We start from the raw sequence: 19,051 nt of genomic DNA on the forward strand, positions 1-19,051 counted from the left end.
CCAAATATAGTATAGCCAAGCAGTGGTGTAACTTATACCTAAGTTTCATGTTAGTTCTTGGATACCAGTTCAATAGGAAAATACTTCTGCTTCGAAAAAGACCCTTGATGTGTAAAACTGCTTAGTTTAGATTTTCCTTCTTTTTTCCTCTTTCCCTACTTACCCTCCTTCAGGTTTATCTTTTCAGGGCTATTCACCAAATAATGCTTGTATGCCCATGATAATTCCTAACCCAGCCTTGCTCAGCTTTCCACTACCTTTAAAAACAGAATAAAATAACAGAAAGTCACACAGATTTTAATACACTAAACTGTCTGAAACTCCCTTTCAAATTCTTTCTTGAAGTTACTTTCTATGTTATTTCTATCTACCACAATATAGGTAAGACTTGAATTCTGTATTAAATTGTTTAGAAACTTTGTAGAATGTCTGACAGGTTTTTTTAGAACTTGTTGGTTCATTGCATGTCTTTATTAATGCTATTCTTTAGATTAAAAGAGACTGAGGAACATAGTGGTGGTAATTCAAAATGAAAGTAGCAAAAGGGTGTTGGTAAATCGGTATGTAAGGAAATATTCTTACATATGTGTATGAAATATAAAGGAGAAGGTGCATGGACTGCAGAGAATTTCAGTTATCTAATTGTAAAGGATTTTATGCATTTCTGGAGTATTTACAGTAATTCTCTCTAAGTACAAAAGGTAACAAATTACTGAGAGGTTTTGATCACTAAGAAAGCTACAAATCCTACAGATAGAAATGGCTGCAACTGTTAATGGTGTTAGTTTATTTTTTTTATGTTACACTTGCAAGCTACTAAACTGACAATATTCAGGAGATCTTGCTGTCTGCTAAAGTCATCAGCGTTGTCATGTATGCAATAGGAAATGTTCATTCCATTACATTTTTTAAATGTCTTGTGTTTTTTAGACCTAAAGACTGTCTTCGCTCTATTATGAAGAGGGTGAACCATAAAGATCCTCATGTTGCTATGCAAGCCTTGACGGTAGGTTCTTTTTGATATAGTGATTTTTCTTCCTGGAAAGTTATATTGCACAAATCTGAGTTTTAATCTTTCTTTTGTTAGCTTCTAGGAGCATGTGTATCAAACTGTGGCAAAATCTTTCATTTAGAAGTCTGTTCAAGAGATTTTGCCAGTGAAGTAAGCAATGTGTTGAATAAGGTAATGTATTGCATTGATTTATACATTTCATCTCTAAGTGAAATCAGAGTTGGGTTAATCTGAAAGTGGAATGGGATCTACTTTTGGAAGACTGGAAAGGAGCTGGGAGAGGGGGGGTAAGCATAGATTACTGAGAAGACTGTGGCTATCAGAAAGAACTTCCTGAATGCCACTTCACAGTAGTTACCTAGGTATTCTGTTTGGGGGAGGTGTGGTGTGTTAATTTATAAATAAACTGATTCATTTTCACATTAAATGACAGCAGTGAAACATTAAATACAAACGTGAAATGGAGATAATACAGGACTTCAATGTAACCTTATTTTACTTTATTTTGGGCCTAGCACATATTGTACTAATACAATTATGATGCTGGTGTACTATTCTCCCTTTCTAATAAAGATATCTTTGAGTGCTAAACTTGACTGTGAAAGTAAGTGTCTATATGGTGTATATTGAACTAAGATGAAAGTACTTGAAATTAAGAACCAATTTCTACATTATTTAACTAGTTTCTACTGTCCATGCAGGGTCATCCAAAAGTTTGTGAAAAGCTGAAAGCCCTTATGGTGGAATGGACTGATGAATTCAAGAATGACCCACAACTTAGTTTAATATCTGCTATGATAAAAAATCTTAAGGAGCAAGGAGTTACTTTCCCAGCTATTGGTTCACAGGTACATTAGATTTTTGTGGTTGTTCTCAAAGGGTATCACAAATTCTTTTTATGCTCAGCTCTGTATTTTACAGTTTGTAGTCTTGGATTCTAGAATGTACTTGGCAAAAAAATGAAAACTCTCTTGTCTTAATAAAACTTCCTTGAGGAGTGAAATGCTCTCACTTACCTTAGATTTTTATATTGCAGATGAATACAAATCGAAGTGGTGAACTTAATGCATTGTCAGTTTTTTGTTGGATTCATTTTTACATCTTTCACTTTTGGCTAGGCTGCTGAACAGGCAAAAGCAAGTCCCGCTCTAGTTGCCAAAGATCCTGGTACAGTAGCCAACAAGAAGGAAGAGGAGGATTTAGCTAAAGGTAAGTACATTTACTTGCTGACATGAAGCATATATTGATAAATATCAAAAAAGCAAGAAAAAATGTTTTGCTTCCTTCCTCTGTGAATAGTGTATTTATGGATTGGGGTTATGATTTCTATTCCTTTCTTTTTGTACTCTTCTTGGAGAGTTAGAGATTGAAAGTATTCTGTGAGTAAAAAAAATATGAAAAATTTTCGATTTTTACTTTTTTTTCCCCTTACCAAAGTGAAACAAGTCTTCAAAAATCTCATATTAAGGACATGCCTCTACTGTGGAAATGTTTGATGCAATTGCTGTACTTGGATTTTCCCTCTTTCTGGGGCAAGTGAAGCACACTCATTTGCAATTTAGAGATTTGATGGAAGAATAAAATAAATATTATGATATAAGTTGTATGTGAAGTATTCTGGGTATACTACTTTTATTCCTTTGAATATTGTTTCTGTAGTATACCTTAAGCTTTGATTGCTGTAAACATAAATGACTGTTAAATGTCTCACATCAGTCCCCATAAACAAAACTAGGATGGTTTCTTCTGATTTACTGTTGTACTAAAGTATATTTAAAGGTCATTTAATGATCCTATACCAGATACATGTGAAGAGTCATTCTTAGAGTGGTTTGATAGTTATGGTTGAGAACTGGTTTTTGAGATCAAACTTCAGCAATGTAAAGGCATCAAATTTTATGTCTTGTACCTGGGATGGCTTTGGGCTTAAAGTTGTAACAATGGCTGTTTGCTAAATGAGTGAAATTCTTTTACTAGTAGTTGGTGCATGTTTGCAGTTTTTCATCTTAAACTTTTTTTTGTTTAGCTATTGTCTAATATAACATTGATTTGTTTAAATCACCATTAGCCAATCTGTATATGTTACTAATGGTTTCTTCAACAGTCAGTCCGTCAAAGTCTGTTTAAGTCTGTGTCTTAAAAGTTCATACTCTGCATGTTTCCTAATGTTTGTTTTCTTTGTTTTTGTGTCCATTCTGTCCCTTGTTAAAAATGATCAATTTTTTTTCCACAAACTTGGAGGGGTTTAATATGAGTGAAACCTTTCTGCTCAGTCAAGCTTTAATAAAAATGACCCAGAAATGTGAAATTATTCAAGGAATGATAGGGATAAAAAAAAAAGAAAGGATAAAATTTTGCTTGTCTAAGCAAAAATAATTTTGTTAATTATGAATTAAGGAGGCACTTCTTTACTGTGGGGGTGACCAAGCACTGGCACAGGTTTCCCAGGGATGTCATGGTCTCTGTCCTTGGAGATATTCACAAGTTGTCTGGACACAGTCCTGGGCAATCAGCTCTAGGTGACCCTGCTTGAACAAGGGATTGGACACAATGACCTCCAGAGGTGCCTTTCAACCTCAGCCAATCTGTATAATCCTCTCATTCTGTGGATCCAGGCTAAAGGCTCCCGTCTAGCAGAGAAAAACTGTGTACTGGAACAGCTGTATTCTTTTAATGTTTCAAGCAATCTGTAAAAGTTCAACATAGTGTAAGATGTAAAGTAAGTATGTAGATATTTTACATCAGTTCAAGGTTATAACAATAATATAATAATAAAAATGGATGACTTCACTGAGTTATTCCATTTGTGCTTAAGTGTTGTTTATTCATCCTGTCCCTGTTGAAAGCCTCAGTAAATCTACAGGCAGAATTGTGCTCTCTAGTTGTAAAACATCTTTTTGTTTTTTACTGTTATTTCTAAGGGAAAAGCAGAGGGTGATTAAAATGCAACAGGAATAGAATTATACTAAAAGTTTTCACAGAATTAAATCTTCATATCACTCAACCCATTTTTATAGGGAATTTTCATATGAGTAACTTCTTTTGCAGCTATTGAACTGTCACTAAAAGAACAAAGGCAACAGCAAACAACACTTTCCAGTTTGTATCCGAGCACCTCAAGCCTCTTAACAAACCACAAACATGAGGGCCGAAAGGTTCGTGCAATTTATGATTTTGAGGCTGCTGAAGACAACGAATTAACTTTTAAAGCTGGAGAACTTATAACTATCCTTGATGACAGGTAATTTATATAGAATGTCTTCTAGAAGTATATTAGGCTGTAAAAATGATTTGGGGATGATGATATCTTCTATGTAGAAGCATACCTTGGAATACCGTTGCATGGAAACATATTTACATATTAAATACTTTAGTTATCTCCTAGATTTTTTACAAATAAATGTAATTGCTTAAAATTTTTGTGTATACACAAGAATACATTCTCTGTGTATACAGAAGTTGTATTTTTGTATAAGTAATATAAAAGCCTTTTCTGTGCAATTCCTAGGAAAATTCCATGTGAGTGGGTTTTATAATGTATGGGGGGTTTGTTCTTTTTTTTTTTATCTTTAGTGATCCAAATTGGTGGAAAGGTGAAACTCACCAGGGTATAGGATTGTTTCCATCTAATTTTGTAACAGCTGATCTTTCTGCTGAGCCAGAAATGAGTAAGTAACATTGTATTTATGTATATATGTTAAATCCTGCCATTGCCTGAGGTATATTTCTGCAGTGATTTCCTTTCCCTTATGATGGAGTTCAGTTGCAAGTTAATGTGATAACTGAAGTAAAACTGAGGAGCTCTTGCTATGATCTCACAAACAACAGACATACCTTTGTGTCAGACCAAGGTTGCCCAAGCTGGCTTCTGTTGAAAAGTATGATGCATTCTGTTCTGGCTTTGTCAGTGGCTTCCTTGAGACTCATTAAATCACTCCATTGAGACCTGGATAAATGTAGGCATTAGTAGCTTTTTGGTTTAAAGTGCCTTTTTGCCTGTTTACAATGGTACATAACTAATCAAGGTAAAACTGAAGGCCCCTGGGGAGATGTGAGTCAGATTACCAGTGTTCAAATAGTTCAAGAAACCTACATACTGTAGCTGTGTATGTGTGCATACATACATGGAAAGAGGGGTTTTCTGTATACTAGTTATCTATTTGTATCTATTTATATCAGTCTAACCTACTCTAAATATTTAATAAAAATATTAAACATTAGAACCAATTCCTGTAAATCTCATGGGTTTGCAAGATTAATCTCCTGTGATCTCAATTCAAGGGTGCTAAAGGTAAGAGCAGGTCAGCAGAATTTCATGCTGTAGCAGTCATTTGTGATATGTTTAAACTATCTAGTAAGAGTAATATGATAAGAGTAGTATTTGGCTTTTTTGTTCTAGCTTCCACTACAGAGGAATGAGATGCTTTGCAGATATGATTTGATGGAGAAGGAATAGTGAAATTTGAGAACTTTTGATTCTGTATTTTGCTTTGGGGAAAAGAAGACTCAGTTTGTCATAGATGATTTTATCACTTTTCTCTTAAACCTGACTCATTAGCCCTATTTCTTCCAATCACTCTTTCTTAGTCTTTTTTTTCTGATAACTTACAAATAAGAATGTTATATGCAAGGAGACTATAATAAAGACATTTATTTGATAAAACATGTTTCAGTTGACCTTGCGTGAACTGTTGTATTTTTTTAATGCAATTTACAGATTTGTTTAAGAAAATTGTTTGTTTGTGGATTTCAAATGTCAACAAAATACTAATTTTTAAAATTTTCACAGTAGATGTTTCAAATGCAAAAATATGCTAGCTGTATTATATTTGTCATTGTTTGTTTATTTTTATTTTATAAAATTTAGTCTGCCTGTTTGTCTTGCAGTGAAAGTTGAGAAGAAGACAGTGCAGTTCAGTGATGAAATTCAAGTAGAGACAATAGAACCTGAGCCTGAACCAGTTTATATTGATGAAGTAAGCATGCTAAAAGTACTGATTTTCAACTGCTGGTACCTTTATATATGTGATATATAACCCTTTCATAGTGTACTTCAAAAACAAAAATCAAAAGAGAGTGGGAAGGGAAAGTCAATTTAATTAAAATAAAAAGAAATCTGCAGTATTCTCATTTCTTCAAGTCTTGAATCTCTTAGGAATTTCTGAAACTGAATTTGGAAACTGCATTCCATTTAGGGCCCTACTCCCAGATTGTACATCTATTTACCTCCAAACTAGAAGCTTGATGTTGAGTGACAAATTTGCTTTCAAATTTTACTTTAAGTACTTCAGGATACCTCAGAGATATCCATCTTGACTTCTGTCTTAGATTTATGTTGATCAATATGGCCAAGGCTGAGATGTTGTTTCAGGGAGTCCTTGTATCTCCTCTTCGGGGCTCCTCTCACGCGGCAGCCGGTGGCAAGTTCGCCATAGAGCAAGATCTTAGGGAGGCGGTGGTCCTTCATCCTGGAGACGTGTTCTGCCCAGCACAGCTGTGTTCTCATCAACATGGTTTCTATACTTGTGACTGCTGCCTGTTCTAGAACAGATGTACTGGTCATGTAATCTGACCAGTGGATGTTTAGGGTTGTACAGAGGCAGCATTGATGGAAGCACTCTAGGAGACGTAGGTGGTGGCGGTAGATGACCCATGATTCGGAACCATATGAAAGAGTAGACAGCACAATGGCTCTGTAAACACTGATCTTGGTATTTTTCTTCAAGTGTTTATTATGCCAAACTCTTTTATGGAGTTTTCCATATACGTGTGTGTATATATATATATATATATATATATATATAGGTAATGACATGGCTCATATATTGAATAGGCCCTATACACTTAAAAATGCAGGATAGATTTTCAGTGAATTTGAAGTACTCTCTCCATGTATTCTTTCAAAATATTTCCACTAATCCCACTAGGTGGTGTTATTGCATATGTAATAACTAGAATCGAAAAATAGAAGCTGCTCAAAAAATACTGTTTAGAAGGACTTCTAGGAATAAAGGAGTATTCTGCACATTCCACTTTTTACTACTATTGATTTTTGTCAATTGGCTTTTCCTTGTTAAAGCATCTTCATTTTATAAAGTAGCATGTATGATTTGTATTTTCTTAGTCTAGATGATTCTCAAGTGCCGAGAGATCAAAATGGCTGTTGTAAACAGCTGCTTTAGTTTACTGTCCTGAAAGTGCTAATTTCCCGCCTGCCGTATGTGCCCTAATTATACAACTTGTGTTCTAGGATAAAATGGACCAACTCTTACAGATGTTACAAAGTGCGGATCCATCTGATGACCAGCCAGACCTCCCAGAATTGCTTCATCTTGAGGGTAAGAAAGTACTGTTTTGTTGTTGTTGTTTTCCTCTCTAGTAATTACCTACATCAAACCAAACTGAAACTAAGTTGAAACTACTTCAGCTTCATGTGCATGCAAGAAGCATGCCTGAGAAAAGTGCCTGAGCCATAATTATCTTCTCACTTCCTTTTTTCCACATCTAAGAGACCAAAGTGCAAAATGTTAACTTAAAACAAGCCTACTCCTCTCTCAAGAAAACCATTTTCTATATTCTTTTCCTTTTCAAGACCCAGAAATATTTAATTCAATCATATTCATCCATTTTTTTTTCCTTCATAGAGTAGCACAGCATGAGTGGCAAAAGGAGTGTAAGGAAGATTCCATGAAAGGAAGCAGAAATACTACTAAGGTTTAGAATAGACCTGTGGGTGTCTCACATGCTTTTCACTTGCATGTGTATTTCTGTAGGAGTTGCATATTAACAAATACTTTATAGAATGCTACAAATTATGCTAGTCTTTTAGAGTCAAATTATTCAGACTACCTCTTCACAGAGGCATTATAGACCATTTTACCTGAGTTGATATGTGCACCAAAATTTTTGGGAGGGAACTTAGAGAAGGAAGAAAAGAAACTTACTGATTATGAAACAGAACATAGGCTTAGACTGACAATTCAGATAGGACCAGACTTTGTGAAGAAAATGGCAGGTTCTACATCTATCTAGAAGTTAATCATGGAAGTGTATAGGTTTATAAGCTTTTGGGTATGTCCCATCTTTCCACACCCATCTGGTTCATTATGCCTGTAAATGAATCCTGTTTTGGGAACTGCACATCAGTGAACTGTCTGCACATATTCTAGTTCCACTAAAGCTAAAGAGGGGTAAAAAGAAACATGACCAGTTTTATTCTTTCAAGTCCCAAATATAGCTATAGAGGCTGTTGTCTAAGAAGCAGATTGCCTGTATCTGGTCCAGGACAGAGGCAAAGAAATTAAAAGGTATGCTTGTCCACCAGCCTCCAGATATGGCTTAGATTAGGATTTCCTTGCATCGTGAGATCATTAAAACAATGCTGAATTTTATATTGAATTGTGGGACTGGTCCTAGAATCTGAAAGCAGTGGTAGGATCATATGATTGCTCCTCAGCTGCCTACAACAGCACTTGCTGTAGTCCTGCAATGCCAATACAAGATTACTTGCTCTACACTTAAGTAGGCCTTGGTGAGCTACTGTTTTGGCATAGGTTCTGGGAATTTTGTTACAGATACATTTTGAATCCTTGATTCCTACCAGTGGTGACAGGTGCTGATTAATATTTGACAGAAAACCCACTTAATTTTCTTCTGCCAGCCACATGTCCAGTCACAAATTCTTTAAATTGGAGAGCTCATTGTAACATGTTCGGGAGCCCAGGGTTTGTGGTTGGCAACAGTGCAGTCATCATGTTAGCATACAGACATCTGAGCAATCCTTGTCATGCCTTTTACCACACTTTATGCTGTACATAAAAATAGGCAGAACTTAGACCAGGTTTTACATCTTTTCCCAGCATTTCTGTCAATGTATTACTAATTTGAGGTTCAAAGAAGTGGATGGGTATCTCTCATACAACTCCTCATTCACCTGGCATTGCCTTTGAGGAACACAATAGTAGTGCCCTTTCATGCATCATGGCCCAGGCATTTTCAGGACCTTCTTTATTCCTAATATCCCAAACTTCCCTCTTATCTTCCTTGTCAGTTTATTTTACATTTGACAAATTCTGTCTTTCTGTTAATTAACTGTGGTTTGCTTGGCAGTCGGGTGAATCCCATGTCCTTGTGCTGAAAGGAAGCAGGGGGTGCATTTTTGTTTATTTTAATGCTTTTCTGTTCTGCTTCTGGTAAGCTTTTGTGTTGGTTTTTGCACCTCAGTGGTTTGAAAAAGCCCCCCTCCCCCAATTAGGGTTCTAGTGAGAGAGAAATGTGCTAATAGTGTCTTTGACGTGCAGGTGATTGAATCATTGCAACCAGTTTTCTTCTTCATTGTTTTCATAGATAGTCTTTTTGTAGTATTGTTAGTTGAACATGATTTGCAGTGGCAAATTTTCTTTCTTGAAGAAGAGATCACCTCTCAGATTTGCTTGAACCTTTTAATGCAAAATAGTTTCAGTTTTATGCTTCCTGGATGTTAAATGTGTTTTGCTTCACTTTATTTTAAAATGTACTTTTGAAATTTTACCAGTAGTGAAAACTTCAGCTGGATCTCATTCTTAAATTTTTCATGATGCTCCCTTGTTACTATAAATTTTTGGCATGCAGATTATAGTAATGAACTAAAAAAAAATGGACTAGCATCTACACGTTTCTGTCTTGTAAGTTTTTTAAATTGCTTTCTGACTTTGCAGTACGGAAATGTTTATTACGCTGTTATATTTTAATGTCTTTCTTTTCTAGCAATGTGCCACCAGATGGGACCTCTCATAGATGAAAAGTTGGAAGATATAGACAGGTAAAAAAAAAGTCATGTATTTTAACTCAAATTAAAATTCGTTTTTATAAATACCAGTCTTATTACTTAATGATATCTTAATAATTTTTATGAATATTGGCAAAGAAAATAGGTGTACTTATTAGTAGTTTCTACTTTGGAAAGAAGTCTGAAGGTTTTTTCCCTCTAGTCACATAATATTTTATAGTATTGCACCATTTGATGCTCTTGTCAGACATGACTTCACAGGAAGAATATGTTGCTTATCACACCTCATGAAATATCTCCGTATTGTCTGTTCTATACTGAAGTTATCTAAATTGTAGAATAAACTGTAAAATATATTTTCTAGGAAACATTCGGAACTTTCAGAGCTTAATGTTAAAGCAATGGAGGCTCTTTCTTTGTATAACAAATTGGTGAATGAGGACCCAATGTATTCCATGTACGCAAAACTCCAAAACCAACAGTATTACATGCAGTCATCTGGTGTTTCTGGCTCTCAGGTATGTATGTAACCTTGAATAGCCATTGACCTTAGCAAGTGCATACCTACTGAGCGGTGTTTTCTCTCAACACAACACGTAGACAAATAAAAATAAAAATGTTTTATTTCAGCTGCAAGCTTTGGATGTTCTCCTTTTGCAGATTCTAACGTCCTGGGCTTTGAGTTGTACATAAAATTAAAAATTCAAGCTGCCAGGGCTTTGCATAGTTGGTCAAAGAAAGTAAAGAACCGAGGGAGTACTATTGCTGGTTAAGATTATACCCTCCTCTATCTACTCAAAGATAGTCATCAACATGGAAATGCTACCATGAAAGAATTACCATTTTTAACTTCAGTAATTTAAATTAGAGGAAATTAAAGGGTTGAGAGGCTATCTTTAAGGTCTAGTGTCAGATATTAAATAGCAAATTTTCTTGTATTTTATTTCTAATATTCCTTTATTTAACTTCCTAGGTTTATCCGGGGCAAACTCAAAGTAACGCATACTTGGTAGCAGGGAGTGCACAGATGGGCCATATTCAAGGTTACAATCTTCCTCCTGAACAGCTCCCTTCTCTCAGCCAAGGCACAGTTACTCCATCTGCCAGCTCAGTACTGCCTGGTCAGCCTGCACAGACATCTTACACGAAGTAATTTTAAATATTTTCCTATTCAAGTTTAAATCAATTTAAACATAAAGGACTACAGATAATTTTTAAAGGAGACTTTTTTCCTTACAAAAGTATAACTATAAACACAACTGAAAGATACTTTAGTGCAATTATTTCCAGTGTACTTTTTACTGGTGTCATGTATTTGTTAAAAATTCTTGTCAAACTTCTCTATATTTCTTTTATATAAAAAAATAGAGAAAATTATATAGACATGCCTTAGTAGTAACTTTTAATATACATTTAATGATGAAGGTTATCTGCTGCTCTTGCTGGCTTAGCATGATTTCTGTATATTTTACAGTTCTTTTTTTTCAAATATTTTACCATAGAAGAATGGGGAGAATTCTGCTCATTTTGGAAAAGAAGTGAATGGGCTATGATTACTTATTAAAGCTTATGCAGCTTGCCCATATAAAGGATTTACAAGAGGGTTTCTACATTGGGTAGATGGCCGAAGATGCTAAGTTTTGGTTAAGCTACCTATATTGTGAAAAACTTTTGAATTGACTTTAGGAAAAGATTAGGGGATTTGGGTATTTTGGGGTTTTGGCTTGTTGGTTCTTTTTTTTTTTATTTATTATTTTACTGTCTGTGTAAAGTAATTTTATTCTAGAAAGTTGGGAGAGACATCAATCTTGAGTCATTAATATATTTGATAATTTCTGTCGCCCAAAGTTACTTATTTGGTATAGTAAGGCATACCTTGATAAAGTGAGTTTCTGCATACTTCACTTGACTTGTTTTGCTATTTTAAACAGTTGGTTGGGTTTATGAAATAGTTTGGTTGGGTTTTGTTTTTTTCTATGAACAAAATGGAAGACAGATGGCCTCATCTTTCACTTGGATTCCATGTTGCACCTTAAAATAAAACAAAAGTATAGATTCACAGTCTAATTTTAAATCCATGGGAGGTGTGTTTAAATCTGAGGAGTGTGTTTGAGTTTTAATGGGAATACTCATTGACTATAGTTTTAAATATGCAAGGTGTCCTGTGTTAAGAGATTTTTGTTTGCATATATAGAACAACTGAAGAAGCGGTAAAGTTTTGCTGTTCTGTTGGTAAATTGTTTGTAAATTTAATTTTATTTTTTTTTTCAGTGCAATGGTCGGTTCTGTTGCTGGAAGTACTTACTCTAACCAGGCTTCAGTGTATAGTCCACCACCTGCTACTGTTGATGTTGCTGCTTATCAGAATGCTGGAACTAATATGTCCCAGGTGCCAAACTATAACTTAGCGTCTACAGCTCTGCCACAGACAGCAGGCAGTCAGCAAGCACCTCCACAACAACCACAGCCTCCACCACCTCAGCAACCACAGCATAGTTACTCACAGAAGGCTCTACTATAGGATCCAGGACTTCTGATTCCTAATCTTCTTTAACCTCTGCTAAAGGCAGTTGGCGATTCTATGAGTTTCTTCCTTTAATCTCTTAAACTTTGTTTATCCTCAGCTTAATAAGAATCTCTCTTGGTGAACAAGTTCAATTTGCACTGACTTTTTAGGATTTTTTTTTTTAATTTTGCAGAGGAACTGATATATTTAGGAAATTTACTTCCTTTTAAAATGCCTAAAAATTGGTACAAGATTATTTATGTATGGTAAAATTGGCTAGTCTGTGAAAACTCAACATTTGCAAACTGTTGTGGCATATATGTTATGTACGTATAGTGTGTGATTGCAGTAGTGCCCATTTCGTATAGCTGTGGTGGTTGTGTGAATATATTTAACACAATGTTTAAAAATAATTTACTTTACTATTTTATTTTAATCATGAACTGACAACCATATTTCATAGTTTTGTGTAGTTTTAAGACAGATGTGATGTCATTTTCCAATGCAGGAATAGCAGTAATTCTGCATATCGTGGTTACAATTGCAAGCTGGGGTCTGTATATGAATTTACAAACTTATCTGAGTCTAGGTTTCACTACTTCTTGAATTGAACACAAGTGTATCATGACTATTAGATAGCTTATCTACCAAAGTAAACTCGTTAACTAGTAAGTGATTTGGGGGGATAACAGCAAATTATGATTCTGCTTCGGACATAATTAATAACTTAAAACTACTATTCAGAGGCTGCTAAACATATGGGACCATGCAACAGATCAGGATCTTGCATTTTGTCATGAGAAGCATGTAATTTATTTTTTCCAAGTTGTTTTTTACAATGAGAACTAGAACTATGTTCTCTGTGTGTTGGTAGAGATTACACCAAAGAAAGACAGAGGAATTGAATTGGAAGAGAAACAATGGAGTTTTAAACTGGAACACACAACATGAATTACACTATTTTATTTGAGTCTTCTTAATTAGAACATGGAGAATTATGGACATTTAAATCACTTTGCTGAACAAACCTTCAGGGCTTCGTTTTATCTCTTGTGGCCTTGCTTAGCAATTTGTTCTGTTTACTGTTCTAACACAAACACTTCTGCCTTAAATGTCTGTTTCAATTTTCAGTTGTACCATTTGAATTTATCAGCCCTTCTGTAGTATCAATAGTTTATGAAGCATCTCATTTTAATCGACATTCAGGTTACTTTGAATTCTCTTCTGCAGCAACATGTATTAGCCTGTTTTAAACCCTTGTGTTTCTCAGTAACTTAGTCAGCTGGCTCTTTAAGGCACTGGTTTTTTGTTTCTGTGGCTGAGGTGCTACAAAAGAAACATGGTAATTGAAGGCAGCATTTTAGGTGTGCTTGGTCTGAGTTTCTTTTACAAAGACTGTTGTTATTTTGCATTTGTATTCAATCTAGTAATGCATCCTGGTTTTGTCTTTTCCAGCTACTTTAATTCCTCTTAAAGCAATACTAGATGGCTTCAACATCAGATCTGTGTTTTTAGTGTTGTTACTGTGTATCAGAAATTGTTTGCTTATATGTATTATATTTTAGTGTGATACTTCTGGAATTAAATGTTGCCATTGTACATTATACTATAAAATGACCTCAGTTATCCCATACACTCCTGCATCTGTTCACAGCTACCTAACATGCCTTTGTTTCACTATTTTAATTGGCACTGGTGTTTTGCCAGATGCTTTCAGCTGACTACTTTGCATAACTTTTGACGAGAGTGGTTACGAAACATGCCCATAGCTGATCTGTTCCAGTTGGAGATGTTCTAGCCAGCTGATTGTTCTAATACTAGTATTTTCACATTTTTTTCTCTAGAATTCTTATGCACCCTCGCAAACTGTCATTAATTACTTCAGTACTTGGTAGCATCACAAAAGCCTGTGGAATTTGAAAAGAAATACTAAGGAAAAAAATAATAATCCAAGATATTGTGTCATAGATAATTTTTTAAGGGTTGAAGAAGAGGTGATCTCTTTAGAAAAGACATGTAGTATAATTTAGTGTTCTCTGTATGCATTCAGTACCTTATTCCAAAATCAGATATACAATGTGTATAGAAATGTATCATTTATACACAGAAGTGAAAATAACTTTTGATTCTATAGTTCTTAGTCCCTGATTCAAAGAGAAGCTTGAAACATCGAGATAGTGTGGCTGATATTGACTGTTTTATTCTTAGGTTTTCACATGTTGTGCCACATGTTCACTAACAGCCTGTGGAACTTCTGTACAGAAAAGACCCAGCAAACATACTTTTTTTTACTAATTTGTCATTGTTTTTAAAATTTTGAAGTCTTTTCTTGACATACAGAAATGCTTGTTCCTGGTTTCTCATTTGAATGCTGAAACCTTAGGTATATCTTCAGTTTTTCTCCTGTCCAACTTGCTTATTTTGGGCATTCAGCCATGTTTATGAAAATTAAAATCACCTTTCATTTATATTCATCATGACCGAAAAAACCACTTGCTAAATTCAATGCCCCTCTAAATTCAATAAAATGAAAGTTTTGAATAAAAGATGGACACTTTAGTAAAGTCACTGCTCTAAGCTATCCCCTGTAACAGACTGGGAATTTTAGTTGATTTTGGTTCAGATTTCATTGTTTACAGCTGGTGCAGTAGGTCGCTATTTTTAGGTTCAGAGTCTTAGTGTTTCTACTGCAACCTACATTTTCCATTTCACTTGCAATTTTCTGATTAAATTAAATTTGGAGCTGTGTTGCTTTGTGTTGATTTTTCTCATCAGAAAAGTTAATTTTGTCTTCTTGCTTGGTTGTGTCCTGTATGCTCAATACTCTAAAGTGATGCCTTCTCCTACCTTGCTAGATGCTGTCATTGCATGAATTCATTCAGTCATCCTCTTGTATTCTCTGTGATAACTTAGAAATTTTATATCAGTTCAGCTCCTCTCTGTGCGTTTGGTATCATGAATCTGGAGATGCCATTGCTGGTCCTTCTCTGCCGTGATTGATTCTCAGATTCGTCATTTATGCGTTGTTTTGACCAAGTTCATGTATGTTCCACCTTACTGTGGTATTGAACACAGAAATGTGGGTGAATGGAGGAAAGTACACATGCAGCTACTGTGTGGAAAAGCTTTTTAGCAATTAAATAAAATGTCAGAAAGTTAAACTATTTGAAAGTTAAGAATCCTTGGAAATGTTACTCATGTTCCAATAGAAGACCTAATTTTTGAATTCCTTGTTTCTTTACATGTAAATTGTTGATGTAAGGCTGAAATGTTTTCAAAATATTTTGTATAAGCGTTTGTCACTTACCCTTTCACTAAGGAATACAAAAATGCTAATTACCTTCAGAAGGGGTATTTCAGTACCTTGGTTAGCCTGAACTGGAGCAAATTCTGGAAAGTGCCTTCTGTGCATTTCACTTCTATAAGCAAAACTTGTTTACCCCATGTATCATCTCAATTTATATGGGCATAACAAAGGTGTTAAGATTTACTGTAAAACATCCCAGGAAAAAAACTGAGGCAGTGTGTTGAAATTTGCTGTATTGATGTCATGGCAGTGTGTTCCTGAGTGCTCAGCTCCAGGAACAGTCACAACATATTTGTCCACCTCTCTTTAGTAAATGGTACTAGTGTAGATGTGTATTTAATGTAATTGGCCAGAACACATATAGACAGCACTAAAACAACAGTAAAAAGGAGCAAAATGTAAGAATTACTGCAGGCTTCTCAACAGGTGTGCGGGAGCATGCTGCCCTCGTGGTACAGTTACCGTTCATGAACTTTGAGTTGGGAGAACTGAAATGAATTTGAACTTCAGAAAATTCTGCCAGATTGAAAATGATTAGATGTAACGAAGGTGATAAATTTGCTCTTAATACCATGTACCTATCTTGCTGATTAAATCTAGGCTGCTATTATAGTTCTCTGATTTCATCTAGATGGCAGGAACATCAGATTTACACTGGAGAACTGCTTAATACCTCATTCTCCAATTTTTTTAGTGTTTTCTCTAATCACTTTATTTTTCACTCACATTTCGAAGATATCTCTGCAGTCTTCACATACAAAGGTCTTACCTTATTCCTTCTCTGCTGGGTTTCACAGAATGAAAAAGGATATCTCTAATTACAGCAGCTACACTGGCACTTTGAATTACACAACTGCAGCTTCCTTTGAGGAAGACGCATGTATCTATTTTGAGGAACAAGGGAGCATAATTTTTCCAGTTAAAACCTTGGAGGAGATATTTTTAAAGAAAAAGGTAGAGTAAAAGTTACAGAAACCTCCATTACTAACAGCAGGCAGAATCATTTTTTTCTCTGTTACTCAATCTTAGTAAAGCTGACCGACTCCACACTACAACTACTCCTTTCTCATTTTTGGCTGCAATGAAAAATAGTGACCTTCATACATAGACTGTCTAAAACCGTAGGAAAACATGGAGAAGGCCTTGACATTTGAACTTTTTCCTTCAATATGTAAAAAACACTATCTACATTTTTGAAGCCTTGTTTCTTGAATTAGGATGGTTGTATTTAAAAACATTCCATTTGCTACTATGTAAAATTGCAGATCTGAAGATCCCTTTTTATGCTGCTGCCTTGGCAAAAAGGTGGTAGGGGCTTTTGTTCTTCTATCCTGCATGTCCTTCTGGAATCCAAATAATTTTTGTCTTTGTCATGAAAAAGAAACCTGCTGCAGTCTGCTTTGGTTTTAATAAAGTGTACACAGTAGCAAAGTGCATTTTTGTTTGGCTTTGTTTGTTTTGATGCTCCCTTTGATGTTGGCATATGTATATATTTAGATATACTACACTGTTGTACAAGAATTGTTTTAGTAAATAACACTATTTGTAAAAACTGTTAATTGTTTTTAGTATGAATGCAAAATATTAAAGTTGGAGTATTTAGTTCATTACGTTGCAAAGTCAGTTTATAAATTTAATGGAAGAATAATCTGAAAATTAATTCCTTTGCTGGATGGGTTTTTGGTTATCCTGGGTGGAGGGTTGTGGGTTTTTTTGGTATGATGCTTACTCACATATTACATTATTTTTGCTTTAAAATTTGTCATTAACTTCCTCCAGCGAAACCCAAGTAATATATTGTACATATTACTTCAAGTATGCTGCATATCCACTTTTGGTAAATAGAACATGAATATTAAAGGGATTGTAAAGTAGAAATGAAAACAACTGCATCTATACCGTCTAATGTATATATTTGATTACAGATCTATGTAGCAGATACTGTGGTACCCTAACAGTTAGTTTACACCGTCATTTGACAGTTAATTCCATTTCTCATGACAGTAACAAACAATAGTGTAGGACTTGGTGGTTTATCTATGTGAAATGAGTTGAGCATCAGGCTAAAAACTGATTTATGAATATTCAAATACTTAAAATGCTGACACAGTTGAAACTTAAGAGGCTTGACAGCTGTGTTCTTAAAGCAATGTTAAACGTAGATTTCTTGCTTAAACCAATGTAAACATCTGAGATCACTGTGGGACTTTGGCAGCAGTATCACTTTGGTCTGTTCTTAGGGTCTCTTCCTGAAAATGTGAGCTAAATACCTTAGAACAAGAGGTCATGTGGGCTGTGGATTAATTCAATATGATAATTTTTGTCTTTCAAGGAATATCTATTCTTTGAATCATAGAATCAACAGGTTGGAAAAGACCTCTGAGATCATCAAGTCTAACCCTTCATCCAGCACCGCATTTTTACCAGACCATGGCACTAAGTGCCACATCCAGTCTCATCTTAAAAACCTTCAGGGATGGTGAATGCACCACCTCCCTGGGCAGCCCATTCCACTATCTGATTACTCTCTCTGTAAAAAATTTCTTCCTAATATCCAAGCTATTCGGTTGGTAGAATTAGAAGTCCTACAGATTGTATAGAAATTAAGCATGTTTTGTTTTGGAACAGGGAGGGGTAATTAATGTTGAATTTACTGCCCCTTTTGGATGGAAAGCATTTCCGTTGAGATGCCTATGATGAAAATAGTTTGAGAGTTTGTTGTGTAGTATTTAAAGCTTGTTGTAAAATCTGCTGCCCTGAATCTGCGTAAGAGGTAAAGTAAGCATCAATCTATATTTAAGGCAATGAAACCAATTATCTTCACTTAAACTTCTAAAGAATTGGTTCATATATAATCTGTCTTCACAGCACTCACTTCATATCACATTATGAAGCTGGGGAACCTTAATGAATTGCCTTACTACTGTAACTGTTTTCTGAAATCTTATTTTACTCTGTTGCAGGATAGACTTTTATCTCTCTCAATACTTGTAAATTTAAATTATCTGGATTATTTTCAGTCAAGGCTGTTTTGGTTGATACTGTTTGGGATCTATGTTTTAAGTGAGAAATGAGAATTAAGCCATTATGAGAGAACTTGTGGAGGAACTTCCACTGATTAAGGCTGATTTGTACTTTTTAAAATTCACATCAACGTTGGGAGTATATATGGGCAACATGCAATAATGCAGATAATCATATGGAGTTAAAAAAGGCAAATAAGTATTTCAAGTTGTAAATTTAGAGCAGCTTTAGAGTACAGTCTCAATATATAATATAAGGAATGTAGCGATTGTAGTATCTCATGTTTTGCTTTGACTTTGCCTAACTCTTTTAAAGATTAGTTTTGAGTCCTTATGCATGCACCTTTGATCTCTAAAAAACAGTGCAGGTTGGTGCTTATGCCCCACGTTCCCAGGATTGGTGACATCTACTACCTTAGCAGTTGTACTTTGGACC

At 35.0% G+C, this 19,051-nt stretch overlaps 1 protein-coding gene across 2 annotated transcripts in view; it reads left to right on the top strand.

Moving 5' to 3' along the window:
- STAM (signal transducing adaptor molecule) overlaps nucleotides 1-17,199 on the top strand; it is a 34,171-nt gene extending 16,972 nt beyond the window's left edge. For both annotated transcript variants that reach the window (XM_051802440.1, XM_051802441.1), the window contains 12 exons: nucleotides 931-1,006; nucleotides 1,088-1,183; nucleotides 1,714-1,860; nucleotides 2,131-2,221; nucleotides 4,061-4,253; nucleotides 4,586-4,680; nucleotides 5,900-5,988; nucleotides 7,263-7,350; nucleotides 9,758-9,812; nucleotides 10,144-10,297; nucleotides 10,753-10,928; nucleotides 12,051-17,199. In XM_051802440.1, coding sequence (XP_051658400.1) covers nucleotides 931-1,006; nucleotides 1,088-1,183; nucleotides 1,714-1,860; nucleotides 2,131-2,221; nucleotides 4,061-4,253; nucleotides 4,586-4,680; nucleotides 5,900-5,988; nucleotides 7,263-7,350; nucleotides 9,758-9,812; nucleotides 10,144-10,297; nucleotides 10,753-10,928; nucleotides 12,051-12,300 — 1,510 coding nt within the window. In that variant the 3' untranslated portion in view covers nucleotides 12,301-17,199. The remainder of the gene's footprint in view (nucleotides 1-930; nucleotides 1,007-1,087; nucleotides 1,184-1,713; nucleotides 1,861-2,130; nucleotides 2,222-4,060; nucleotides 4,254-4,585; nucleotides 4,681-5,899; nucleotides 5,989-7,262; nucleotides 7,351-9,757; nucleotides 9,813-10,143; nucleotides 10,298-10,752; nucleotides 10,929-12,050) is intronic.
- Nucleotides 17,200-19,051: the final 1,852 nt, after the last annotated feature.

Source organism: Manacus candei, unplaced genomic scaffold (genome assembly GCF_025592945.1).
Source record: "Manacus candei isolate 608988 ecotype Guabito, Panama unplaced genomic scaffold, ASM2559294v1 h1tg000056l, whole genome shotgun sequence".
NCBI classification, from domain to species: domain Eukaryota; kingdom Metazoa; phylum Chordata; class Aves; order Passeriformes; family Pipridae; genus Manacus; species Manacus candei.